The sequence below is a fragment of the Mirounga angustirostris genome, unplaced genomic scaffold (assembly GCF_029215605.1).
Source record: "Mirounga angustirostris isolate CCGP_5_RB_7025 unplaced genomic scaffold, mMirAng1.0.hap1 SCAF_9, whole genome shotgun sequence".
In the NCBI taxonomy this organism is placed as follows: Eukaryota; Metazoa; Chordata; class Mammalia; order Carnivora; family Phocidae; genus Mirounga; species Mirounga angustirostris.
In genome coordinates, this window is record NW_026991717.1 from 32,252,598 (window position 1) to 32,279,690 (window position 27,093).

At 58.2% G+C, this 27,093-nt stretch overlaps 1 protein-coding gene across 1 annotated transcript; it reads right to left on the reverse strand.

Annotated features, from left to right (window-relative positions):
• Positions 1-46: 46 nt before the first annotated feature.
• Positions 47-19,286, reverse strand: CSK (C-terminal Src kinase). The gene is made up of 13 exons (XM_045899703.3): positions 18,650-19,286; positions 5,011-5,090; positions 4,532-4,645; positions 4,297-4,409; positions 3,730-3,949; positions 2,829-2,922; positions 2,578-2,643; positions 2,395-2,494; positions 2,208-2,298; positions 1,681-1,754; positions 1,399-1,594; positions 1,188-1,274; positions 47-930 (listed from the first exon to the last, which is right to left on the reverse strand). The coding sequence occupies exons 2-13, from the start codon at positions 5,023-5,025 to the stop codon at positions 748-750; spliced, it is 1,353 nt and encodes a 450-aa protein (XP_045755659.1). The 5' UTR covers positions 5,026-5,090; positions 18,650-19,286; the 3' UTR covers positions 47-747.
• Positions 19,287-27,093: the final 7,807 nt, after the last annotated feature.

Here is a 27,093-nt window from a genome sequence, read left to right on the forward strand (position 1 = left end):
CCGGGCGGGACAGGCAGGCTGGGCGGAGGAAGCGCCGAGGCTGGGCAGCGGTGTCCTCATGTGGTTTATTACGATTCCATCTCACAAGGCAGGTGGGCGGGTGGCAGTGGCACACGAATGGACTCCAAGCCCCTGACAGACGTCTGCCTCGGGCGCATGCAAACAGTGCAACATGGTCAAGCGCAAACACGGGGCGACCGAGGCGACACGGGACACGGAACACGGGCACAAGGCTGGGGTGATGGGTCCCTAGAGAGGGGCCTGGTCTCCCCAACCCCGGTGGGCAGGACAGGAAAAATAAGATTCGTACTTCTTGTAAAATGCCCATTTGCTGGGTACTTTCTTTCTCCTTATCTTGAAAAATAATAAAAAATAAACACACGGGAAAAAATCTCAAAAAAGGAAAGGAATAAAACTCTAAGAAGGCGAGAGATGGGAGGCCAGGAGAAGCCTGACCACGGTAGGGGACATCTGCCTCATGCTCCCCAGCCTCCTCCCTTCCTGGCCCTTCGGTGGGGCTCCCGAAGCCCCACGGGTGGGTCCATGAGAAAAGGTGCCAGGCCTAGGCAGGATCTCTGGGGGGCCAGAGGGGGCGCAGGCTGGGGCAGACGAAAGAGGCCCACGGGCCCGCTGGGCTCAGTTCAGGCTTGGGCCCAGCAAGTGGGGGCACCAGGTCCACAATCTCTCCAGGTTCAGTCCCCGCAGGCCCACGACCTGGGTGGGGCGGGGCGCTGGGGGGCCCGGCGGTCACAGGTGCAGCTCGTGGGTTTTGATGTGCTCGAGCTGCTCCCGGAGCTGCAGGAAGGAGGGCCGCGCGGCGGCATCCAGGTGCCAGCAGTTCTTCATGACCTCGTAGACCGCAGGCGGGCAGCCGTCGGGGGCGTCCATCTTGTAGCCCTTCTCCACCCGAGGGACGACGTCCTTCAGGGGCTGTGGGCAGGTGGGTGGGGTCAGTCCGTGCAGGGCCTGACCCCCCCCCCGGGGGCCCCGACTCAGTTTCAGGGATCCCCTTCAGACCCGGGCTTCAGAGACAGGCCCAGGAGGCACCTGGAAAGTCCCGAGGGCGGCTCTGCGGCTCAGAACGGAAGGCAGGGCCCAGAATGGCTCCCTCTCCTGCCCAGCCCTCCCTTGCTCCAAAAGCCTCACCATCAGCCCCAGCCATGCCCCGGCCCCAGCACCCGACTCACAATTCTTGGATAAGGCACTCGCCCAAAAGAGTAGATTTCCCAGAGGAGGATTCCGAAACTCCACACATCAGACTTGGTGGAGAATTTCTGCCATGTGGGTGGGGGAAACAGTGTCAGGTCCTGGGAGCTGGGGATTTGGCGGGGGTGGGGGGTGGGGAACCCAGAACCCCCATCCCCCACTCCTCAGGCTCTGGGGAGAGGCCCGTCCCACCTTCTCTCTCAGGGCCTCCGGGGCTGTCCACTTGACTGGCAGCTTGCCCGTGTCCTGGGTGCTGGAGGCCTCCTTGGTGAGGCCGAAGTCGCTGACTTTGGCCACGTTGTCCTCGGACACCAGCACGTTGCGGGCAGCCAGATCCCGGTGCACGAAGTTGTTGCCCTCCAGGTATTCCATGGCCTCGCAGACATCTCTGGGAGAGAGCCAGCCATGCGTCTCCTCAGACGGGGCTCCCGCAGCCGGGCAGGGTCCCCCCCCAGTGGGTGATGCTTCACTCACAGTGAAAACTTGAGGAGACAGTCTCCGCCCAGCACCGACCGACCCCTCGACCGCAGATAGTCCACCAGGCTCCCCTGGGGCAGGACAGACAGACCAACCGGCCCCACAGGTCAGACTTGCCCTCCAGCCCTCTGGAATCCCGGACTGGGGCTGGGTGAACACTTGAGGGAGATATGAGGAGAGGGGAGGAACGGAGGAAGGGCCCGACATCACTGCTGAATGAGTAGTAGGTTCTACGAGCTGGCCACTGCGCTCAGCAGTTTTCATGCATTCGCCCTTAAATCTCATAAATCTCTAAGGTAAACTCTGATACTATCTCCATTTCACAGATGTGGAAATCGAGGCTTGGCAAGGTACACAACTTGTCACAGGGAACAAATGACGAGTCAGGACAAAAGCTGAGCCCTGCCTGGTGACTTCAGAGTTCAGAGACAGGGGCCCGAGGGAGCAGTGAGGGGCTTGGGACATCTGGAAAGCCCGAGTGCTCGGCGCCAGGACGGGGGCGGGCCCTCAGGGCAGGTGCACACCTTGGCCATGTACTCAGTGACGATGTAGAGCCCGCCTTTCTCTTCCACGATCACGCCCAGAAGCTGTACCAGGTTGCTATGCCGAAGTTGCCTGGGGCAGGAGGGGGGTGATCAGAGCCTGCCAAGCCTCCCCATCTCCTCCCTGTCCCGGGGTGACCTCCGCACCCAGCCTCGGCCCCCAACTCACGTCATGACAGAGGCTTCAGCCAGGAAGGCCTGGGCAGTGGCGTCATTTTTAATGCACTTGACGGCGACTTTGTTCCCTCGGTAATCACCGAGCATCACGTCTGGGGGAAGAGGGCTGGAGGTTGTTCCCTGGACCCTCTGCAGGCCCTTGGCCCTCCCAGGGCTGCCACCCCCTCCCGCTCACCTCCAAACTCCCCCTTCCCAATGGTCTGCAGCAGCTTCAGGTCCTTCATGTTCAGTGCCCAGCCGCCTGGCGGGGGAGGGGGTGTCAGTGAGGGGTGAAGCCAGAGCGGGCGCGCAGCACACACAGCCTGGACCCCGTGTGTGGCGTTCCCTGGAGGTCCCCAGAGCCTCCGGGATGGGGGCAGTGCCAGGGAGCCTGGGTGGGAGGAGGCGGGTAGGCAGGTAAGGACAGGGAGCGGGGATGGCACTCACTGCGGAAGAACTCATCCTGGGCTGCCACTGTGCCCTCCATGACCTTCGGCTTGATGAGCCGCGTACAGAGCCCGTCTGCGTCGGAGGTGTAGTGCTGCGGAGGACCGGGCAGGCGCTCAGGGCCGGCCCACCGAGCGCCCCCAGCCGCTCACATGCACTTCCGGCTCTAACCGCCAGAGGGCGGCGGAGGCCGAGCCCACCCAGCCGGGACTTGCTTTGGGTTGGGAGGGCTTCTCATTTCCCACCGGGGAAGGATTAGGGAGGCCCCAGACTCAGATCTGTGACCCACTTCCCAGTCACATCCAAGTGCTGGACAGATACCGGGCTGTTGCTACCACGCCGGGCCACGGGCCTCACCAGCATCCCGAGGCGGAGGCAAGCCCTGGCTCAGTCCAGAAACCAGGCTCCGGCCAGATGTGCCCAGGACCCTCCCCAGCCACAGGAGGCATCTGCCGCTGGGGCTCCAGGAAGCCAGGTGTGGCTGGCGGAACTGGCTTCAGGAGTTGCAAGGCCACGTGGCCATATCCATGCAGGTGCAGGAGCCCGGGGGGACCCCAGCCGTCAGGGTACAGCTCATGAAGACATGCTTACATACACACACGTGAGCGTGAAGTTCTGAGGGCCTGGAGGGAAGCCTAGTTCTGGGATGAGCCAGACCCAGCTTCTAGTCCTGGCACCTCTAATGTACGGCTGTGTGATCTGAGGCAGGTCCCTTAACCGCTCTGAACCTGTCTCCTGGCCTGTGAAATGGGGACAGGGCCGCTCTCCCTGTGGCGGCACTGTGGGGGTCAGAGGTCAACCCTGGCACAGAGCAGGCGCTTCGTCAAGGCGGGGGGGTGGACACGCAGGCTCCCAGAGGCCAGGAGAGGTGGGACTGTGCCGGAAGGCAGGCCTGGCTCACCTCTACCAGCTGCATGAGGTTCTCGAAGTACACCTCCTCGTCGATGCTGAGCTTGCTGGCGTGGTACATGATGCGGTAGTGCTCGACCTTGCCATCACAGCTCACACACAGCGTGTAGTCCCCGGGGTAGTTGGTGCTCTCCCGCACCAGGAACAGGCCTGTCTCTGGTGGGCACAGAAGCCGCTCCGCCTGCTCCCGTGTGATCTTGCCATGGAACCAGCTGGGGGGAGGCCAGGCCAGGGCTCATGGCGGCTGGAGGGTACTGACCCCCACATGTCTGCCAGGCTCCACTTTCTGGCTGGCACCTCGCCACGGCCCCCAACGGCTCAGCCAGCCATCGGAGGCCCTCATCTTCTGCTTGCCACCCTTCTTCCTTTGGTCCTCCCAGGCCCACCCCCCACCTTTGAGGTCTAGCACCCATGCCCTTCCCCTCACCTCGAAGAGTCTTCACACATTCCAACCACTACTCTTGCCTCTGTTTTCCTGACTCCTCTAAGGGGAACCAGGGCTTCCTGTCCTCCTTCCTCCCCGCACTAGAGACCCCGACTGCTCCTCAGGAGTACTCACGGCATGAGGCTGAGCTTGGTGCCGGCCTTCACGCCCTCCCGCTTCTGGACATAGTTGGCTGGGATGATGCCCTCACGGCCCACCTTGTTCTTGGCTTTGTACCAGTTTGGGTCCTGGGGAGAGGACAGCCCAGACACACCTTCAGGCCCACCGTTGCCTGCAGGGGAGCCCGGACCCAGCAGGAAAGCCCAGAGGTGGGAGGGGGTAGGTGTGGCCATGTGAGGTCCCCGATTACCTTGGTGACCGCCACAATGGTGAGCACATCTCCTTTGCAGAAGGGAAGGTCCTGCTCGGCAGTGCCGTGGAAGTTGTACTTGGCAATGCATTCTGTACCGGATGGCCAGGCGGCCTGCAGGGCAGGTGACAGGTGGGCAGGTGGAGGCAGCCCGGAGCCCATCTCCACCGACCTGCCCACCCACTCTTGAAGTGAGAGCCTCTTGGCTGGCTTTTGTGAGCCAGGGTGAGATGCCCCCCACCCTTGCCCCGAGACCTCTGGGTGCGTTCCAGACAAGATTCCCCCACTGCCCCCAGATCTGTACTCCCATCTTGAAGGCCCTGGGTCTAACAGTGCACCCTAGAATTTGCCTTTGCTGAAAGTCAGGGTTGGGCCAAGGGGAGCAGATCGATATGAGCCCTTGTTCTCTCTCTTCCACTCAGCACCCCTCCACAGGTGGGGGAATACTCAACAGCCTTAGACCCCCGCCCCCACAGTACCTGGATTGCTGACATCTTCTCAGAAGGTCTGGCGTCCCCGGGTCACAGGAAGGCCGCCGTGTCACTTGGTACCATGAGAGCTGCCGGGAGAAGGGGAACACCAAGGAGGGGGTGAGGAGTTGGCTCCCCCCCAGTCACTGGGCTCCCATTCCTTCCCCGCAGCAATGTGAACAGGTACCGTAGGCCTCCAGAGCTGGGACTCGGGCCAGGACCATCCACCCTCTCCAGTCCCAGCAGCCTGAGAGTGCTGGATAGGGGGCAGGCAGGAGCATGAAGGCTATGGACCCCCAGGGACAGAGGAGTCCCCAGCCCTCGGCCCACAGGGGCCTTCCAGCCCGACCGAATGGCCAACAGAGGCAAAGGAAGCTCTGGGGTGAGCAGCGCCAGTGCCACCTGCCCCCCCAGCCCCAGGCCCGGATGTTAGCTATGTGGTCTGTGGGGGAAGGGAGCCCAGGGCTCTGTGAACCCGGGGAAGGCGCAGTGTGACTTGGGAAGGGCCTCTGAGTTCCGCTGCCTATAAAAACGTGCCCGGGCAGTATGTCTACAGTCAAACGTACGCCGACCTCACGGTCCAGCCCTCCCACTTCTAGGCACACACCCAAGAGAAAACAGGGCAGCTGTCCGCTGACAGGGCCACGAGAGCATCGCGCAGCACGACCTGTCGCCCACCTCACGTTGGGGACGGCTCCGATGCCCGTCAAGAGTAAGCTGGCTAAACTGTGGTGACTTCACAGAGCTTCACTGCTCAGCAGCGAACGTGAATAAACTGAATAATGAAACCACGGTGATGAATTTCCGAAATGGTATTAACTAAGAAGCCAGACAGAAGAGCACAGGCTGTGTAATCCCATTCTCACTGTATGAAGTTCAAAATCTGGCCAAGTCCATGGTGCAGGATGGCAACTGCCCTTGGGAGGGCTTGGTGCCACCGGAAGGGGGCTGAGTTCTCTTTGAGGTACTTCACTGAGCTGCACCCTTATGACTGGGGCACGTTTTGGTGTGGAGGTTTTCTTCAATAAAGTTGAGCCCCTCCAAAAAAACCTCCAGCCGACCCACACTGCCAGAGCAGCAAGCCTCTCCAGCCTGCACACCCAGCCTGGTGCCCCCTCGGCTGCTGCTGCCTTCCTGAAGCCCAGAGCCCCCGAGCACCTGTCTCACGAAGTCACAGGCTGGGGCTACTGTTCTCCGTTGACAGAGAGGAGACTGAGGCAACTGAGGCTCAGACAGGCCGGGGACTTCTCCATGGTCGCAGGGTGTTAGGAGAAAGCCTCCAGAGTCCTGTTCCCAGGCTCATCTGACAGGATGGACAAGGTCTAGGGCCAGGCAGCAATGCCACCTACCCCAGGCCACACAGTGGGAGGCGACGCTTGAGTGCGCGTGCCCGGGCGTGAGGTGAGCAAGGACTACAGGGCTTCCGCGGGTCTCTTGGAGGAGGGAGAGCCCCAGAGTCGAGCCCTGAAGAGCAGGGAGCTTAGGGACGGGAGGCAAGTGGGAGAAGGTGGCCCGGGTAGGGGTGACAGCCGAGCAAGGGGTTCAGGTAGACAGGGCCGGCCGAGAGCAAAGGGCCCGGCTGCAAGCCCACTGGAGGCGGGTGGGAAGCATACCCTGACCATCCGAGCACCCTACCAGTCTGCTGGCGGGGGCTAGTTTGGAGGGGGGTCCGCCTGGCGTCAGCCCTGCAGGTCAGCAGGGGCTTCAAACGCCCAACTGAGAAACCAGGGTCTGCTTCTGGGGGCCTCAGCAGGGAAGCGCGTGGCTGAGGACAGCAGAAGCCAGGGAGAACCGGCACCCCTTCCAGGCCTCGCTCCTGCTTCTGGTCAGGCAGACCTGGCTCTGTTGAGTTTGCAAGTCGGAAGAATGACTCAACCCTTCTGAGCCTCAGATCCCTCACCCTGAAAGGTGGACAGGCAGGCCCTGCACGCAGGCTGAGACCCCTGGACTAAGAAGATCTGGCGCAGGGCTTGGCATAAACCCCGTCTCTCTCCTCCAGACAAAAAGGCTTCCCTTCCTCCCACGATACACAGTGCTTCTTGTCGCCAGAGGCCAGCCCGAAGATCTCTGCTGTCAGCACAGGGAGACTAGGGCCCAACAAGGGGGAGCACAGATGCTCACCACACCGCCCCCACCCCATCAAACACATTCACACGTCTGAGTTGGGACAGGAACCACCTGCTGGGTTCTTGTGGTCCACAAACCGTGGTGAGCGGTGAGCTCTTCTTACCCCCATTTTATAGAAGCAGAAACTGAGGCTCACGAGGTTGAACAACTTGGGTGAAGTCATATAGCTAGTTAGGGGTGATTGCCCAGAACCCGAATGAGGGTTCCACTGGGCTTGGCTGGGTCCCTGACCTTCAGGCCCTTCTGAACAGGGGCTCTGCTAGCTTTCCACAACCCCATGCCTCCCCCTCCCTCCCCAAACTCACCACCACCGCACCACCAGAGCAGGCATGGAGGCTGGGGCACTGTTAGTCACCCCACCCACCCGGCTGTCAGTTTGCAAACACCCCCTTCCCCGCCTGCAGCTGCCGCCACCTCCCCACAGACTTGATGATAATAATACAAATAATAACAGGCCCTGTTTTCTGAGCACTCATTCTGTGCCAGGCCCTGTCCTTGGCATGCTATGGCTCATCCAATCCTCTAACGAGAGAGGCTATTCTTACCCCCATTTTATAGACGAGGTCAAAGAGGCAAGGTGGCCTTGCCTGAGGTTTACACCTCAAGTGAGCATCCCGTCCCACTCAGGTTGTCAGACGCCCGAGCTCCCCGCCCCATGTCCCAGGAGCTGCCATGGGCCGCAGAGAGTGCCGCGGAGGAGAGAAGCAAGCGGGGCCCAGAGGAGGCGCAAGCCCGGCTGCAGTGGTCACGGGGAGGGGGGCTTCCTCGAGGGGCTGCGCTCTGACAACCATAGATTCGGAAAGCAGGGGAAGGAGCTGACCCCTCCCCTTTCTTCTACTGGCTAAAACTTCAGGACCTGGTTTCTCCATCTGTACAATGGGTTGGCGATACCCTGCAGCAGCCAGGGCTGCTCTGGAGACTAGAGTGGGCACCTCCCGCACCAGAAGCAGGACCTGCCTTTGCACAGAAATGCTGAGCGTAAGCTGTGGGCTCTCTGACAGCCCCTCCCTGGTGAAGTCACGAGCCCCGGGTGGCTCAGCGGTCTCCCTCCTGCAGGCCAGGGGCCAACCCCCTCCAGGCCAGAGAGGAAGAGCCAGAACAGCTGGGAGGGGCTACTGTGAACCTAAGCCTCTAGTCCTGCCTGGGCCAGGCACACCTGGGTCCTTTTGGGGTTATGGGAGCCTGCTTTCAGGCCACTTTGGGGAGGCAGTGCGAGAACACTGTTCCTGTTCCTGGCTCTGCCACCAATTTGCTGTGTGTGTGACCTTGTGAAAGTCACTTGACTTTTCTGGGACCCTTGCTGGCTCTCCAGCACCTCAGCCAGCCCTGTGTCCCACCTGCTGTTCCCACCTCCCTGCCTGGCATTCCTTCTCCACTCCCTCCCTCTTCTCTACCCAAGCAACTTCCTTCCTCTCAACCTCCGGCGCACAGCTGAGGAATTGCTTCTGTTTCACGTGTGCCTACAAAATCCGTCTGTGGCAGCAAGAGATTGGGAAACGATCTTTATGTCCATCGATGAGGGACCAAGTAAATAAACGGCCAGATACCCCTAAGAGGGAATGACAGTTCCAGCGGTGACGGGGCCTGAACAGACCTTTAGGTGCTGACACAGAGCACCCATATGACAGAGCAAGCAGAAACGGCAAAAAGCCAGCTCAAGTCGCTGAAGGAAAAGCTTCTGGGGGGAACGAAACAGTGACACGTCTTCCAGGGACCACCCCACAGATTAATCAGAAAGCAGCAGCAGCACCTGCACAATAGGTAGATCTGGCAGATATCTTGTTAACCATGCGATCGAATTAAGCATCACCCATAATGAAAGAAATGACACTGAGTGCCTCCTGCTAGGACGCATGGAGGAGGGCATAGCATCCTCGGGGTGGGATTCCCAGAGCCTGTCAACCTGACTCAAATCAGGAGGATGCAATCAGGCACAGCCTTGACAACTGGCCCGGACTCTCGAAGTTAGTGTCATAAAAGACCAAACAAATGGGATGCCTGGGTGGCTTAGTTGGTTAAGCGTCTGCCTTCAGCTCAGGTCGTGATCCCAGAATCCTGGGATCAAGCCCCGCATCGGGCTCCTTGCTCAGCAGAGAGCCTGCTTCTCTTTCTCTCTCTCCCTCTGCCTGCTGCTCCCCACTGCTTGTGTGCTCTCTCTGTCAAATAAGTAAATAAAATCTTTTTTTTATTTAATGCTTTTTTTTTTTAAGATTTTATTTGTTTATTTATTTGACAGAGAGAGAGATAGCGAGAGCAGGAACACAAGCAGGGGGAGTGGGAGAGGGAGAAGCAGGCTTCCTGCCAAGCAGGGGGCCCGATGCGGGACTCGATCCCAGGACCCTGGGATCATGACCTGAGCCGAAGGCAGACGCTTAACGACTGAGCCACCCAGGCACCCGTAAATAAAATCTTTTTAAAAAAAAAAGACAAAACAAATGAACAGAGGCTGGGGAATATTCTCGATTAAACAGGACACTAGAGACACAGGACACATTAACAAAATGGCATTTACACAGAGTGAGGAGGTGTTAACCAATCTTACTGCGGTAACTGTTTAGCAACACACATACACGAAGTCACCGCGCCATACACCTTAAACTCACACAACGTTATATGTCAATTACATCTCCATAAAGCTGGAAAAAAGGGAGAAAGTGACATGACAACAAGATTCAATGAGTGATCCTGAACTGGATTCTGGCTCAGGGGAAAAAAATAGTAGGTATAAAAATCATTTGATGACAGTTGGGAAAATGGAAATGTTAGGTAATATTAGGGAATTTTAACATCAATTTTCTTCAGTGTGATCATGGTACTGTGATTATGCAAGAGGTGCATGCTGAAGTACTGAGAAAGATATGATGCCTGTAACCAACACTAAAAAAACCAGCAACAAACCCCACATATACACGTCTAGGTATACAAAAGAGGTAAATCAAATGCAGCCAAATGTTAAGACCTGGTGAATCTGGGTAAAGGATATATGGGTATTCATTATACTATTATTTTAGCTTTTTATGATAATTATTATTTTTAAAAATTTTATTTATTCATTTCAGAGAGAGTGAGAGCCACACGAGTAGGGGTAGGGAGAGGGACAAGCAGATTCCCCGCCGAGTGCAGAGCCAGAAGCGGGGCTCGATCTCACAGCCCCGAGATCACAACCTGAGTGGAAATCAAGAGTCCCAACACTCAACCAACTGGGCCACTCAGGCGTCCCTATTATTATTATTATTAAGTAATCTCTACACCCAACGTGGGCCTCAAACTCACAACCCGAGATCAAGAGTCCCACGCTCCACCCACAGTGCAGGCCAGGCGCCTTATTTCAGCTTTTCAGTAGGTTTGAAAAACTCCAAATAGGAGGCTATGAAAAAAGATAAGGTGCAGGACCTCATCCATGGCATGTTACAAGTTGTGTTTTTCAGGGGACATAAAAGTCATCCCTAAACTCAGATATGCAGAGATTATCTTTGAAAGACAGAGGAAACTCCCTCCTCCCTCTCATGCTGTCTCTCATTCTCTCTCGCAAATAAATAGAATCTTAAAAAAAAAAAAAAAACAAACCAAAACTGAAAGACAGAGGAAACTGGCAACACGGAGTCGTCTCTGGGATGGGAAGGGGAGGGAGTCAAGTTTAAGGGAAAATTACTTTCCATTGTGTATTTGCTATTTTGTCCTTTTTGGTTTTTTTTTTTTTTTTTTGAAAACCGCATGTATCTATTACTAACTTCCCCCTAAAAGTAAGGTTGAAAATAAGTCACTTTTTGACCCCCCTCCGCCGCCAGGAGCCTTCCTTGGTTCCCCAGCTGTGCCTGCCCGGCTCCAGGACTTCCACAGCGTCTCTCACACACCCCGCACTCCAGTGAGAACCTCACTGATCCTGGCCTGGGAGCTCTGTGGGGGGAAGGCGGGGAGCTGACTCATGTCCCCAGCAGGGGCTGAGCCCAGAGTGGCTGCTCAGTAAAGGAGTGCCGAATGAATGAATGAAGCAACAAAGGAAAGGAGGAAGCTAGGCCGGCTGCGCCACACCAAGGTCCCCTAACTGACAGGACTGTATTTAACCCCGAAGGGACAGCAGTGGTCAGCACACCCACCGAGGACAAGGGACAGGCGGCTTTGGAACTCTGTGAAGTCAGCGCTTCGCTCGGACTTCCTGCCCCAAACCCTGCTCCCAGCAGTCCTTGTGCTGGGGTCCCGGGAACAGGCTGGGCTTTGTGCCCAAGCACTGAGGTCAGTGGCTGCGGCCTCAGGCAGGCCTTTCTTGGTAGCCTGCACTGGCAGGGAGGTGGGAAGACAGGAGAACTGGGAGCACAAAAACTCCCAGGCTGCCCTTTCCCTGCCCTGGGGGCAGCTGTAGACGCGCCCCCACGCCCCGCCCCCCCAGCATGTGCTGAAGGCCAGGGCAGGTCAAGGGGCTCCTGCCCTGCCCCCCCTCATCAAAACTCTACTGCCTAATGGGGCGTGGGAGCCTTCAGTAACTGTTTACACCCAGCTAAAAATACCCACTGAAAAGGGAAGTGCACAAGAGACCTGGGGAACTCGGGGCCGTGGCCCCCAGAGACTTTGGTTCTGCCACAGGACCCAGCTGGAGCGTCTGGGGGGCAGGGGCAGCTGCCGGGGCAACAGGAAGGTTCACTGTGCCTTCTCATTCTTGGAGCCAGGGTTCCTGGAGCCTCCCTGTGCGACCAGCCCCATGCTGGGCGAGCCAGGATGGGTAGGAGGAAAGGACCCATGAGACCCCAAGGGGCTCTAAGAACCCCACTCATCTGTCTCCCCTCTGGGCCCCGCCCAAGGCCACCACCAAAATGCGGCCCTGCTTCTGTCCTCCTGGCTACCAGAGAGTCAATCATGGCCAGGGGTGCTCGGTGCCCCCACAGACAAGAGTGACAAGGGCAACCCTGGAAAGTTTCCAGGAAGAAGGGGAGGGGAGCTGGAACCCGGAAGCAATTGGGAGTAGGGGTGTGCTCGACCAGGCCAGGATTAAGCTTCCAAAACTGGTATGGAAGAGTTAATTAAGGCAGAAGGTGGCTCAGGGTGGGGATCCACAGAGGCTCTGAAGCAGCCCGGAAGTTCTGACAGGTCACAGGACAGATAACAGGCAAAATTGAGGTTCCGATTTAGGCACGCCCCTTGGAAAGGGCAGTGCGCGCACCTGAGGAGGGCGGGGCGGCCAGCAGTTGGGCTGGTTTGGCAGCAGTAGGATCGGCCCCACCTCTGGTTCTGCAAAGGACACTCAGGCCGAGGGCACCGCGGTGCCCCTGGCCGCACACCAGGCTGTGGGGCTGGAGGGTGCCTGCTGACCCTGGCGGGCGGCCCAGAGCCCTCAGCCTACCCACCGCACACACGTCTCAGGGTCAGGCACTGCAGAATTGGGCACAAGACCCTCCGAGATGCCTAAACGTCTCCGGGGATCAAGAAAGGCCTGGAAGGTTGGCCCCACTTTGGCTCCAGTGCTGCCTGACCCCCCTCCCCACTCACCCTAGGGCTCCCTCAGTCTTCAGCACTCCTGCCCTAAGGGTAGGGGTGAGTTAATAGCTAAAAAATGTTTAATACGAAATTATAGCAACTCACTGCCTTTTTCCTGCCCCCAGTGGCTCTTGGGACCAGAAATCCCATCTAGTGGTTTGGGAGAGGTAGGGGCTGGAGTTAGAAAAGGCTAATGGGAAGCCACCTCCCCCAGGCACCACTGCAGCTTGAGGCTGACACTCCTGGCCCAGAAAAGTTTCTAATTACCGCTCACGAGCCTAATTACCTACATGCACTGGGCAGCAGGGACTTGGGGCTTCCCCAGGGCCCTAACACAGGCCTCTGTCCCCCTGCCCCCCAGCACGGGCTGCAGGCTTTGCATGGTTATTTGCCTACACTTACATACAGCTTATCAGCACTGACCTCCAATGATGACTTAAAAATCATGAGTGTCCTTGTCCTTTATCCTGAAGTCTCCCATGCACATTACAGGTGGGGGGACTGAGGCCCAGAGGCCCATGAACTGCCTAGAACTTTGGCCTCCAGATTCTTGGTCTCCCCATCTCAGAACTGGGGCCCACAGAACACACAGCTCAAAAGGTAAAGCTATGGGGGCCCAACACAAAGGACTTACGGTCTTGCTACCCACCTGAGGGACAAGGAGGTTATCAACACCCTCCCCTAGCAGGATGGGTAATGAAAATGAAATGAAATGGGCACAAGACCATGGGAAGGAAAGCATGGGAATGACAGCCGACTGACCCAACCCTGTGTTAGTTACTTATTCCTCAAAAACCCCTGTGAGGTTTTACTGTTGATCTCTGTTTGACAGAGGAGGAACCAGGCTTACCCAGCTTCCAAGGGGGTAGAGCAGGGATCTGAACTCAGATCAGTCTAAATTTGGTCAGGAGAAAAATCCCCAGCCTCTCCTTGGGCAGGACGGATGACACTCCGAAAACAGGCAGCTAGGTGAGAGCAGGCAGCTGAAGGGAGGTCTGCCTAGAGCCTGGCCCTCCTGCTCTGGGAAGCAGAGGTTACACTCGTGTGCCCACTCCTTGCTTGTCTGCCATATTCTGCTTTGCACGAAGAGGCCAAGAGTTTGTCCATGGCCATCTAGCAACTACAGAAGCCAGCAACCACAGGGAAGGCAGAAACTCCAAGCAAGGAGCTCAAACGCTTCTTGGTTTTCATGGCCTTTCCCCTCCAGGAAGTCCTCCTGGCTGCTCCAGCCTACGCAGATCCCCCAGCTTCTGAGCTCCCACCAGCCCTGCCAGGAAGTCGAACCACAGGCCTCCCCTGACTCCTCTCTGAGTCTGGTCTCTGCTGCCCGGCAGAGGAGCTCTTGGGCTTCCTTCTCCCTTCTCCCCTTCAGTCTCCCTGCGGCAGGGACAGCACAGGATGCCGGCACAGGTCCCCAGGGCTAGCAGAAACTGGGTGCAGGCTGGGCAAGGCTGAGAAGCAGCAGGCAGGGTGGGCAGGTATCAGATGACACCCAGATTTTCACCCAGCCACAGGGCTTCCAACTGTGTGGAGAGCAGCGGGGTGGGGTGGGGTGGGTGGTGCCTCTCTTCTGCTTGTTCCTGCAGCTCTGGGCCCTGATCACGGAAGGGGCGGGGGTGGGGGGGCAGGGGGACGGAGGGAAGCTGCGGTCGGAGGCCCAGCACCGCCGGGGCGCGCCTAGCTACTGTGTGATGAGAAGCTCCTTCATCGCAGTACCTCAAAACCAGGAAGAGAAACTGAGCAGGCAGAAAGGACGAACTGGGCTGCGTGGGGCCCTCAGGTCCCTGGACGCCTGCCAAGGGGAGCTCTTGGACAGTGGCTGGACAAAACACTTCCCCATTCTGGGCCTCCGCCTCCCCAGGGGAAAAATGGGATTCTCTCCCTGGTGTGGCCAGTCTGCCCCACTGGTGACGGATAAAAGAGATGCCCCCCATTGGTGGAGGACTCCCGATCCCCCAGTGGGGTTTGGCCTCTCCCGGGAAGCCCCCGGGGGTTTGGCCCCCAAAGCTAGCCTCGCCCTGCTTGCTTCTCCCCTCAGCCACGCAGGGAGCACACTAGCTCTTCCTTCACCAGCTCTTTATTTTTAGGTCTGAATTTGACTTTAATCATTACTTAGCGGATTCTATTTCCAGCCCTCGAATGAAGGGACCCACAGGAGAGGGAGGGAGGGAGGCAGTGCTCCCTGCCCGGCGTGGGGGGCAGCCTGCTCCTCCACCCATCCTGTCCCCAACCAAGGCAAGGGAACCGAGAAACACCCAAAGGGCTTGCCCCAGCCAGGCCAGCATCTTGGAGGGGACCCCACCCTGTGACCTCATCCCAGCCCAAGCTGTGGGACAGGAGGGCAGTTGTAATGCCCACTTCCCCTGCGCCAAGACCAGGGAGGAGGGAGACACTCCACAGGCGAACATCTAGCAGCTAGAATCTGAGGTCCTGTGCCTGAGGGATCTCTGCACCGAATGGGCCCCCTGGGGGAGGACCTCCGGCCTAGGTTAGTCCTGGGCTACCCTAGGGTCATCTGGGGCTATGGTCTCTCAGGCCCCAGGAGTGCCAAGTTGAGACTGCTTTCCTCCTACTGCCCGCAGTGTGGCCCCAGGAGGGCACTCCCAGTTACTCTGGCCTCCACAGAAGCAGAACGAGAGGAAGAAAGGGGGCGTCACAGCAGTATGCACTCAGGTCAGACCCACGTACCCCCTGCCGAAGAGGAGCCCACTACACACAAGACCTCCCCAGTGATTTGTGGACCGCTATGCTCCCTTTCCAACTGCTAGGCCAGAAACCCTCCCCCCACCACCCCCCACACCACTGGGAAAGGGTAGGGCGATGGGGCTGGCATGCCATCCCTGGGTTGGGGCTCAGGATGCCTGGGCTCTTTGCCCAAGTCGTGGTTTTCCCAGGGAAAGTAGGCCTCTGGCTCCACTAGGGAAATTTGGGGTGGCCTAGGAAGTAGCTGAAGCTGGCCTGGGGCAGGAGGCAGCCGGGCTCTCAGAGGAGAGGCCTTGTCCAGTCAGCTCTGGTGCCTGGAGACCAAAGGGGAATGGGGAGGGTCAGGTTCGTGTCCTGGAGCAGCCAATCACATGGTGATGGGGAGGGGAGAAGGCGAGGAGGTGGGACAGGGCACTGGCCAGCGTAGGGCTCCACGGGCCAAGACCAGCCCTCTGCTGGGTGAGCCACCAGCCGACCCTGGCCCAGGCATGGTCCCCACACACTGAGGCGGCCCGCCGTGGGTGCTTGGTGAACAACGCCAACCTCTCCTCACAAAGTGCTTACTGAAGGCTAGGGGCGGTGCCAGGTACTTTCTAGTACCTTGGTTAGTTAGTTCGGATTCTTCTCATATTCCCCTCTGGCCCAGGAATGGCCATCCCGTGGTGTACATAAAGGAACCCCATCTCGGAGGTGACCAGCCTGAATGGCATGGCTGGGCCTGGAACCACATGGGCTGGGTGCCAAGCTGCCCACTCTTTGCCATACACCAGGCTGCTCTGGGGGCCTGTGGTCCCACCCACTGTCACGGTGACAGGTGAAACAGCGAGCCTACTAGTCAGGGGGCTTGGGGGAGCCTGCTGCAGCCGAGCGGTTTGGAATAGGGCGCAGCTTCTCGGAGGCGAAGTTCCCCGGGCAGAGTTCCACCTTGTGTGGGCAACACGAGAAAATGCTCAGAGACAGAGAACTGAAAGGAAAAAAGGTGTCATGGTGCACATATTCAAATGACAACAGCAAGGAAGGAAACAAAAATCAGGAAAAGACAGGGAGGGAACTCCAAAATGCAAAGAGTAGCTCCTCTGATGAACAAACTGATTCTTGTGTCGTTTTCTACGTTTCCTGTAGCGCTATGTTGTTACTTTCTGCATTAAGAAAGTAACACGCACATAGTTTTTTCCTGAGCTCAGATTTGCTTCCATGGAACCTGACTGCCCCCCAGATCCGGCCCTGACATCTGGGACATCTTCCACGGGACAGCCTTTCTGATACGGAAGAGCCCGTCAGGCACGTGCGGGGCTCTCCCTACCTTCTCCTTCCTGGACCAAGCACCTCTTTCTCTGGGGACTATGTGTCAAGGCTTCAAAATGCCTCAAAAGATAGAGCCCGGAACTGGACCCAGGCCATTCTGCCCGCTGAGGCCTCCTGGCAGCTTGCTCGGGCATCTGCATCACACACTGTGAATCCTCAGCCTCAGCCCCTGCCTGTACTCTGGGCTGCACCATGGTGGCTCAGCCTCTTGGGGCCAGGTCCCCCCTGCAGCAGCCCTGGAGACGATCGTCTGGTCCTTCCTTGCCCCTGACCCAACGCAGAGAGAAGAGCTGCCACTTCTGAGAGGCAGGAAGGCACCAAGCTCACCAGATAAAAAACGCATCTCTGCACCTGCGCTAGCCTAAAGCCAGAGCCTTTCCTACAAAGGCCTCGGGACCCTGGGGTCGCACACATACAGCTTACAGTCAGTATAAAAGCGTCCAACCTTCAGGCCTCAGCCCCAGGCCCCCAGGCTGCAAAGGAAGTTAGGGCCGGGTGTGGGGAGCCTCATAGGCCCACCACATCTGGGTCCCCTCCACAATGCATGTCGGGGTAACTGGAAAAAAACCTCTACATCAAGGGCAGAGTCCTGAGCAGGACAAAACTACCAGCGGCCCCAAGGGGGCCCAGACATAGCTCAACATCCTCCAGGGAACCTCCCACCCTCCAGGGAGCACGAGGATCCTGCCACACTCCCAACCTCCCTCCTGCCCCGTTCCTATGAGGGTCCCACCACGAAAGACACTGGAACCACCAAAGGGTGGGGAGCTTGGAACAGGCGCCCTGTGTGTGCCCACTCTGACCACGCTCCTATGCCAAGGCTGTGGAAACAGGGCTCTCACCTTCCCCATGTGGATCCCATCCATGTTCTGAACCCGGCTGCTCCAGTGCTGGCTGGGCCAGACGTGTGGGAGGCCTGGGGCGGGACTGACTACCAGGCTGTTTCAACTCAGCGCCAGGGCCCCACCACACAAGGTGCCCCCTCCCACCACATCCCCTGTCGGTGGGACCCACCGCAGGCACCGAGGGGAAATCCCACGGGCAGTACCAGGGCTGCCTGAGCCCAGACCCAGGCAGAGCTGGGGCCGGAAGCCCTCTGTAGGGAAGCACGTGCTCACCCCACAAGGTCCCATGGGTCAGGCTGGGGGCCTGGGTCCTCGGTGGGTGAAGGTACCTGCCTGGTTTCCCTCCACCCACAGCAGTGCAGCTCGGCGGAGCACAGGAGGAAAGGATAGACAGCCTGACTCGGCCAGAGACCTGGGGTAGCAACTCCCCCCTGAGCCTCAGTACACTGGTCCTCAAAATGGGAGGGGAGGTGAACCCCTAGTTAAGCTCCAAGGATCTGGTGGCTGGACACGCCTCTTCCTGACACCTGGCCTGGGCCCTGAGGAGTCTGGGAGAATGAAATGACCAGGCTGCCAGGAGATGGGGGCATGGTCCTAATGCCCAGTGTCCCATCCACCCACATAGAGGCCCTGCCCTGTTTCCCCACCCAAGGGTCACAGGTCCCTTGGCTTAGGCCTGCTCTGCTGGGAGGCCAACAGGCTCAACCTCTAGCAAGCTCAAGGGAGGTGGCTGGGCCCTGGGGTTCCTAAGAGAGCCAGCTGGCTCTTCGGCGGGGGAATAAGGGAGGGTTCAGAACAGGGCAGGCCAGGGACCTGCAGGGAGGGCCTGGGGAGGCAGGGAACGGCCAAGCGTCCATTCTCTAGAGCCCTGGCCTATGCTGCCCCCCTCCCTCCAGGCTCCAGCCAGCCCCAACCCCGGGGTTGGGGGGCAAGGAGGGGACAGACTCGGAGTGGCCTGAGACAAGTCCGCGGGGCTCACAGGGCAGCACCTCCCTGGTGAGGTCCCCTCCCAGTCGGGCTGACAGTGACTCCCGGGAGAATTCGAACCGGAGAGGAGGGGGGTAAGGGACGTGGGGGATGGGGAGTGGACGTGACCGCAGCTGCAACGGAAGCAACAGAAGCGGGACGCGCGACCTCCAACCTCATCCCCTCGGGAAGCATTCGGACGCCCACCTCCTCCAGGCCCTCCAGGCACTCACCTCTCTCGGGGCACTGCGGTCCGGGCCACCTCGCTGCGGGCAGCATCAGCGGCCTGCGGGACGGTCCATGCGGCCAGGGGGGAGGGGAGGGGCGCAGGGGTCCCCGGGGGGTACGGTACAAAGAGGTATTGGTGCGAAAAGAGGGGGAGGAGGGACGGCCAGACAGAGGCAGGGGGATGGCCGCGCGGCCCGGGTCGGGGAGGGAAGAAAGGCGGGGGAAGGGGGGCGGGAGGGAGTCGGGGGGAGGAAACAATGTAGCCGGCGCAGCCCCGGCAGAGTTCCGCTTCCGAACGCCGCCACGGAGGTTCGAGTTTGGAACGTCGCGCCGGCCGCCGGGATCTGCCCCGGACGCTGGATCGGGGGCCGCGGAGGCTCCCCGCGCTCCACGCCCCGGAGGCTCTGGCGGCCACAGGCTGGCTGGGGCGGGAGGGACGGCTGGCCGGGGGCCGGCCCCGACGGCGGCGCGGCCGGGCGGTCGCCCCGCTCGGACCCCACCCCGGCAGGCCCCCCGGGCAGGGTGCGGGGTGGGGCGGGAGCGGGAGGGCGGCGGTGGTGGCGGCGGCGGCGGCCGAGCTCGGCTTGCCCGGGGCTCCGCTGGGAGGAAGCTCGCAGGCCTGGCGAGAGGAAGCGCGGCCCGGATCCTCCGCCCGCGGCAGCGCGCCTGCGCGAGGGGGCCTGCCCGGCGCGCGGCGGGGCGTGGGCCGGAGGAGTGGCGGCCCCTGCCGGGCGCTGGGGGCACTGCGGGGGGTGTGTCCGCGCCCACGCCCTGCCCCCACCTGCCGGCCCGCGCTGAAGGCTCCCGAAGGTCCCTCCGGGAGGGCCGACCTGGCCGCCGTGGGGCGACCTCCGAGCCTTCTCTGGGCTCCGGTCCCCGATGTAGAAGCGATTGAGGCCGGACCTGGGCCTCTCTCCTCGGATCTATAGTGAAGAGCAGGCCTCATTCGCAGCTACTAGTAAGCATTCATTCACTCCTTCATTCAAACGATTCCTGGCTCTGACAACGTGACAACGTGACACGTTCTGTTCTGAAGTCCGCTAGAAGGGCCACTTCACCTTACTGTCAGGGGGTTCTCAGCAGGATAACCGACAGGCCAACAGACAAGTGCGAAGAAACAACTGATAAAGGTGGAGAGGTGGTGTCCGAGGTCCACAGAAAGCAGGAAAGAGGGGAGGGCTAATGGGAAGGCTTAATAGAACTGGGACCCCAGGTGGGGGAACAGCCTGGACAAAGGCAGGCAATGATGGGAACCCTTGAAGGCTAGGGAACCCTAAATAGCTCAGTATGGCTGCAATTTGCAGAGTGGGTTCAGGAGAGTGGTGGCAGATGGGGTCTCTGCAAGCTGCAGGGAGGAGAGATCCAAGGAAGTTGTGGGACTTTCTTGGCTTTATTTTCGGCCTGGAGGCAATGAGATTGTTGGCAGTAGCTGTGTGTCCTTCGGAAAGTTACTTAAGCTCTCTGCGCTATGGTTTCCCCATTTGGTAAAATGGGGGAAATAATAGCACCAATTTCTTAAGGTTTTGTGGTGAGGAAATGAGTTAAATAATTTAAAGTGCTTAGTGTGCAGTGTTTGGCACGTGATCAGCCCTCAGTTAAGTACTACTGTTGCATATCGCAGTTAATGAGGAGCAGGGAAGTGGTCTGCTCTGAGCCACAGGAGCAGACGGTGTGTGTGGCTGTGTGTGCGTGGGGGAGGGGTTAGTGATGGAGGAGAGACCAGACTGGTGTAGGTAGGAGGCGTCAAGGCGCTTCTTAGGGACTGGGCCCTGAAGGAGTCGGGGCTGGGTGGGCAGAGAGGAGGGGCACTGTCTGGTGGGGGAAATGAGGCATACTGGCAAAGTCTAGTGTACCCAGACTGAAGGAATGAGAGGGACAGTAATGGGCCCGTGGGAGAGTGAGCTGGAGAGATAGCGTGGCTGAGTGTGCAAAGAGCCTCAAACGCCAGGAGCATGAGTTGGGTGTGGCAGTCAGTCAAGCGTTCAACTCTTGATTTCGGCTCAGGTCATGCTCTCACTGTCCTGAGAGCAAGCCCGGGGTTGGGCTCTGTGCTGGGCAGTGGAGCCTGCCTAAGATTCTCTCTCCTTCTCTCTCTGCCCCCCACCCTCCACACGTGCACTCTCTCTCTCTCTCTCAAAAATTAATTAAAAATAAAAAAGGAGGGAAGTAGTAGTCATACCTCTACCCTTTGAGGAGACATCAAGTCTCAGAGATTGCTATGGTGTAATGGAAAAAAGCATGGACTGGGGGTTCAAATCTCGCAGTTAAATCTCAGCTGGGCCACTGACTAGCTGTGTGACCTTGGGCTAGCTACTTAAGGTCTCTGAGCTCAGTTTCCTCTTTTGTAAGATCAGGCTCAAAATATCCTTCTGCTCATGAGAGATGATGCAGATTCAGCAAGATAACCGCCCTGGGGGTGAGGAGGAGGAGGGTGCTCAGCCCCGGTTGGTTTCCCTTTCTTTCCTCTGAGGTCAAGATGGAATGATAAAGTAGTGCTGTGTGGGGCCACCGCTCAGCCTGAAGGAAAGCGGCAGCTCTGCAAAAGGCTCCTGAAAGGGAGAAGTTGACAGCTCCCCTCCCCCGACGGGGTCAGCTGGTGAAATGGGAAGGGACTGTGGGGATTTGGGGAAAATGCTCTAATTCCTGTCCCAGTTTTGTCACCAAGCCATCATCCTTTATCCCCAACACATATGATTTCCTCCCCTGGTTTGCTGCGGCCGCGAGTATGAACTTTGGAGTCAAATAGAGTTGCGTTTGAATCCTGGCTCCGCCTCTCCACGACGGAATGAAATACATTTTTTACCTTCCCTGCATCCCAGGCCCAGGGGACAAATCAATAAAGCGCCCTGGCCCACTAGGTATGCGCTAGCGGGAGAGCTGGTTAACCTCCAACTCCCCCAGGCACTTCTCATTCACTCACTCACTCCACAAATGCTTATTGAGCACCTACTAAGTGCTTGCCACTGTCCTGGAGGCTGGAGATGAAGGGGCAAGCAAGGCCACCAGGGTTCTTGCCCAGCAGGTTAAACAAACAGGATGATTAGACACTGTGGCAGGAAGGCATGAATGCTGGGTGGAAGAGAATAGGCTAGGGGAGCCAGGCACAGAGGCTCAGCAGCTTGAGGAACAGTCAGAAGGCCAAGGTGACAAGGCCCGCAAGCAGGGGAGAGAGGTATTGGAGGAAAGGGCCAGATCCCAGGGGTCCTTGTGGGCCAGGTGTTTTATTACATGAATTTGGATTTTAATATATGGCCAATGGGGAGCCAGGGGTGATGGGCATCGGGCCCCGTGGACAAAGGTGAGGCACGTGACAACTCTTGATCAGGTACTATTTGTGGGGAGTGAGGCTCCTGGAGAAAGCAGGCCTAATCCTTGGGTACAGCTGGAGCATCTGGGGGGAAGGTGGTGGTCTTTGCTGAGGTGGGGACAACCTGGGAGAGGGGCAGGGGTGGGGAACGCTCAAGAGCTAGAGTTTGGACAAACCGGGTTTAAAGCCCCTGTGAGACATGGAGATGTCAAGCTGGCACTTGGAGCCAAGTCCTACAGACAAGGCCACTGTGGCTTGAATGTAAAGAACTTTCCCAGAGTCCCACCCCCAAGACTGGGATTTGGGTCTGAGGACCTCCAAAGCCTGGAGCACCAAACAGCCTCAGAACTCAGCAGACTATAGGAAAAGAAATCATCAGAGGAGGGAGGTCCTTGGGTTTTAGGACTGGGGAGGAAATTTAAGAGAAGCACTCCCCCTGCCACCCCCACCCTGCCCCCACCCCACCCCCGCCAGGTAGGCTCCAGCGCTTGCTCTTCCAGGCTGGGCTACTAGTCTCCACCCTGGGGGGGAGTCAAAAAAGAGAGGCTGGAAACTCATGGATGTGGAGGACGGAGCTTAGGACTTCTGGCTTCATTTTAATAATATGAGCTAGACCAGCTCTCCGCAGAGTCGGGTTGGTCGTTGGTTGCCAGAAGTCCAGAGCTTAAGCACCTTTATGGATGGACTGCACTGTGTTCCCCGGGGGGCCTTGGGAAGGGGAGGACCTCTCCTCCCTCCATCCTGCCTCCTCCCCTCCCCCCTTGGTCTCAGAGGACAGTTTAGAGAAGCTGGTGTGAAATAGTTTGAAACTCAGACCTTCTGGGCGGTCCCCCAGGGCAGAAAACAGGAAGCCAAGATTAAAGGCAGATCTCCAGCAAAGTCCCCTTCTAACTTCCTGCAGAGCAGGTGCTCAGGCTGAGCTGTGAGCAGCTACCCTTGCTTGACAGCCCCTCAGGCAGCCTCCTTCGGCCTTGCCATCACCATCTCCACTGGTGAGCGCCTGCCAGGCCCTTGGGGAATGAGCCTCCTCCAGAAAGAGGCTGTGGAAGGTGGAAGTTGGAAGGTTCGGTCACTGGGGAAGAGGCCTAGTGGCACTGATAGGAACTAGCACCTGGGGACCCCCGGGCAGCAGTGAGACCAAGTGGAAAGGGCATGGGCTTTGGGGGTCACTCAGGCCTGCTGTGAATGCCACTGCCCTCCTGCGGGGTCTCGCTGACATGAAGGGTGGAAGCAGTAGAAAGAGGGGCTCGAGGGAAGGTGACTAGGGAGACCAGACCCATGTCAAGGGCTGGGAGTCCCTAGGGAAGGGCAGAAACCAGGAGACAGTGAGAGGCAACAGCGGCCTCTGACATCTCGAAGCCAGGGGCTGCTCGGCTGGATGGCCACGCTGATATCCACAGCTGCTAAAAGCTCAGGGAAACAGAGGCCAGGATGGGCTTCCCCTGGGACCTCTTTCCCTTCCTGACCTGCAGGACAGCAGGCTTCCATGGGATCCCTCAAGTCAAGAAGCTGCACCTGCCTCATGTAGGGGCAAGGCCTTGGCTTTCTGCACAAGCCTTCGAGCTTCAGCTTGAACTCCCACCCTTACAAAGCTGTCCGTGGGAGTGAGCGTGGCTACCTGGAATGTAGTTTCAATGTCACACATTGAAAACCTCCCTCCTTGGGCTGGCAGAGTTTATCACGAGGACGAGGTGTTGGCCTGGGAAACAGAGGCTTTAGGGACAGACCTTGCTTCTGACTTTGGGCAAGGCCTCCCTGTCTAGGCCTCAGCTTCCCCACCTGTGTGCTGAAGGGTCACAGCTGGGGTTCTCCTGCAGATCTGAATCTTCCAACTTCTGACTCCCCGGGACTAGGGAGCTGCCATTTGCTGAGGACCTACTATGTGCTGGGTACTTCATTATTATTACTGATGATGACGCCTAATATTTACTGAGCGCTTACTCTGCACAAGCTTTTTTTTTAATGTCAGATTAAGGTCCGTTCTCTTCACTGCACCTGTTTGCTCCAGGGAAATTTCCTAGGAAGTCAGTCTTTGTTTCTGACGTGATGGTGCTAGAAGTCTTGGTGGTGGTGGTTTGGTGGCTTCATGGCATTAGTGGTGTTAGTGGTGGTGGTGACCCAACTGAAAGGTCACTGGGGCGCTGGCAGGACCCACTCTTGTGGCCTGAGGCCGCCCGCACGTGGCCCTTCCCCCACCAACCTCAAAGGTCATGGGTCCTGGGCTGCCTGATTCAGAACCTCCCGGAGGTGGGAGGCTGCAGAGCTAAGTCCCGGGCACAGACTGGTTAAGGTACCTGTCGTCCCTGCCAACTGTCTCAATGCTTCCCTCATAGCACATATTTCTCTCCTTCTCAGTCCCTGTCTTCTTGGGATGTTCTGGCTAGTGGGGCACGGATGTGAGATGAGGTGATGGGAGTTACCAGGAGGGTGTGCAGGTGCGTTGTGGGTTCAGAGCAGAGGAAACCTCCTCACCTGAGCGCTCAGACCCAGCCTGGGAAGCAGGCCGATGGGCATCAGGAGCAAAGGCAATAGAGCTGAAAGGGGCAGAACTTGCGAGAGGGGAGGGAGGGGGCCAGGATGGAGTGACGGGCCAGGCAGGGGGGCAGGGACCTGGAGCCCAGCCTCCTGGGGACCTCGGGAGTCTGTGGACCTCCTCCCCAGGCAGAGGGTCCCTGCTCTTTGGGAGTTTTACCATAGTGCCGGCTGCGCATTCGGATTTTTAAAGATACCCCTCCTTACAGGTGGAGAATTGACTGACTTTCTGTCCTCCGGGAAGCTGCAATGATTGGCCCAGGTCCCAAGGCTAGATCCCTCCCCTCTGCTGGGCCCCTCAATGGGCTCTGTCAGCATCGCAGCACTGACTCCCCCTTTGTTGGGGGCGTTCCTGATCTGCTCTTGGGGGCTGAAATGCAGCGCTCAGAGGTTGGTTGAATGAATGAGTAACATGAATTAGAGTTAACAATAATAATAACTAGGTAACACTCATATGGGGCTAACAATGTGCTGTCCAAAGGACTTTACATGTCCTTTTTTTTTTTTTAAGATTTTATTTATTCATTTATTTGAGAGAGAGAAAGCATGAGAGGGGGGAGGGTCAGAGGGAGAAGCAGACTCCCCGCTGAGCGATGCAGGACTCCATCCTGGGACTCGGGATCGTGACCTGAGCCGAAGGCAGACACTTAACTGACTGAGCCCCCCAGGTGCCCCACACTTTACATGTCTTAATGGGCATTTCATCCTCACAATATACTTGCAAAGTAAGGACCCTTGTTATCTCTGTTTTGCAGATACAGAAACTTAAGAGGGATTCCATGAGGGAGCTCAGTTGCCAGATCCTGGGTGGGGGAGGAAGGACCCAGGATGCCACCACATCCTTATCACCCCATTTCTTTTAACAGCTCTGCGTTAGAGTCCTGGCCTCACTCCTGCCCAGCTGTGTGACCTTAAGTAAAAGTCACTTAACCTTTCCGAGGTTCAGTTTCCTCCTCCGTAAAATGGGAACGAGAGGCCCACCTCACAGGGTACTTATGATGCTAACCGGAGGCCATGAGAAGTTAACCACATAGTCCAGTGCTTTGGCACAAAGCGTGTTCTCACTCCGCAGGCAGGCAGAAGAGAAGTTTTGCTCTGAGTCCCCAAGAGGCTATGTGGTCCTGGCTCCCCCCTCCCCCCACCAGACCCCTTGCCCTCTAAACACTCAGCAAAGCTCCCTGAGGCTTTTGTCTGAGCCTGCCCCTACAGTTGGCTACAGAATGGCTGGCGAATTCAAGCCCTCCTTCAGCATTTCACCAAATATTGAGGGTGTGTTTACTACTCTCCAGGTTCCAGAGCCCCAGGGATCGGGCAGGGCCAGAGCTTTCTTTTTTTTTTTTTTTTTTTGACAGAGAGAGACACAGCCAGAGAGGGAACACAAGCAGGGGGAGTGGGAGAGGGAGAAGCAGGCTCCCCGCAGAGCAGGGAGCCTGATGTGGGACTCGATCCCAGGACCCGGGGATCATGACCTGAGCCGAAGGCAGTCGCTCAACCGACTGAGCCACCCAGGCGCCCAGGGGCCAGAGCTTTCTTGGTTGTCCCCTGGAGTGCTGGGCTCATAAACCCTCTTCTAGGTTGCTGCCCCCACCCCCCCAGTGCTGCCCAGAGACTCTCACCTGCCAGGTGTCATCTTTGAGCTGAGCCAACCTCCACCCAGATATGCGCAGGCTCTGCGTTGCAGATTGGAAGCCCCAGCTAGTGCTGTTTTGCCTTCTTCGAGGGAACTGTTTTGGGGAAAGCAAGAAGAGGGGTCCTGGGGTTCTCCAAGGTGCAAAGATTGGAAACTTGCCCCAGGGTGGGGGTTGACAAGGAGAAGGAGCAGGAGGTTTGCCTGGCTTGGGCTGCAAGCTAGAGTAGCTTAGTGCAGGTCAAGCTTTTGCAAATCACATGCAAATCCTCTTGCTCAGGTGTTGTACCTGTGAATAGGCCTGTGTGCCAACACCCTCCCTGTGGGAGATTAGGGGAGCTTTGGAAAGACCCCTCCCTTGGTTGGGAGTGGAGTGGAGCTGGGCAGGGAGGGGACCCTCTCTGAGCTGAAGGAGGTTCCAGAAGGCCCCTGAGTCAGGAATGAGGCCAGGAGGGCCTTTCTTCAGTGGGCTGCAGGGAGCCTGGGGGGAAGCGTTCCCTCCCTCTGGTTGTTAGGCCCCCCAGAGTTTAGTTCTGAATTGGGGGTGTCTGGGAGGGGTGAGCTCTCTGAGGACAGGGGCAGGATCCCTTTCCTCTGTCTGTCCACGGGATGGCACAGAGCCGTGGCAGGGCGAGTTCTGGTTGGAGAGATGGCCCTCATCCCCTACCCCCACCCCCCACGGGGGCCATGCAACTCCAGCCCCTCAGCAGCGGGTAGTGCTGGACCTCAATCCCCAGCTCCTCTGGCCAACCAGCAGGGAGAGTGGCAGCTTCGGAGAGAAGTCAGGCCTGCCTGGGTCTGGGAGCCCGGGTCCTAGGTGCTTGATGTTGACAGGGACCTAGCGTTGGTTGAATGAGTGAAGGATTAAGGTTGGAGTGACAGGACCAAAGCTTGGAAGGAGCTAGTGGCTCCCCCCCTCCCCGAGCTTGGGGCGCAGAGAACAGGAGGCTTCATGTCAGCTAGGGTGAGGGTGTGGGACGGGG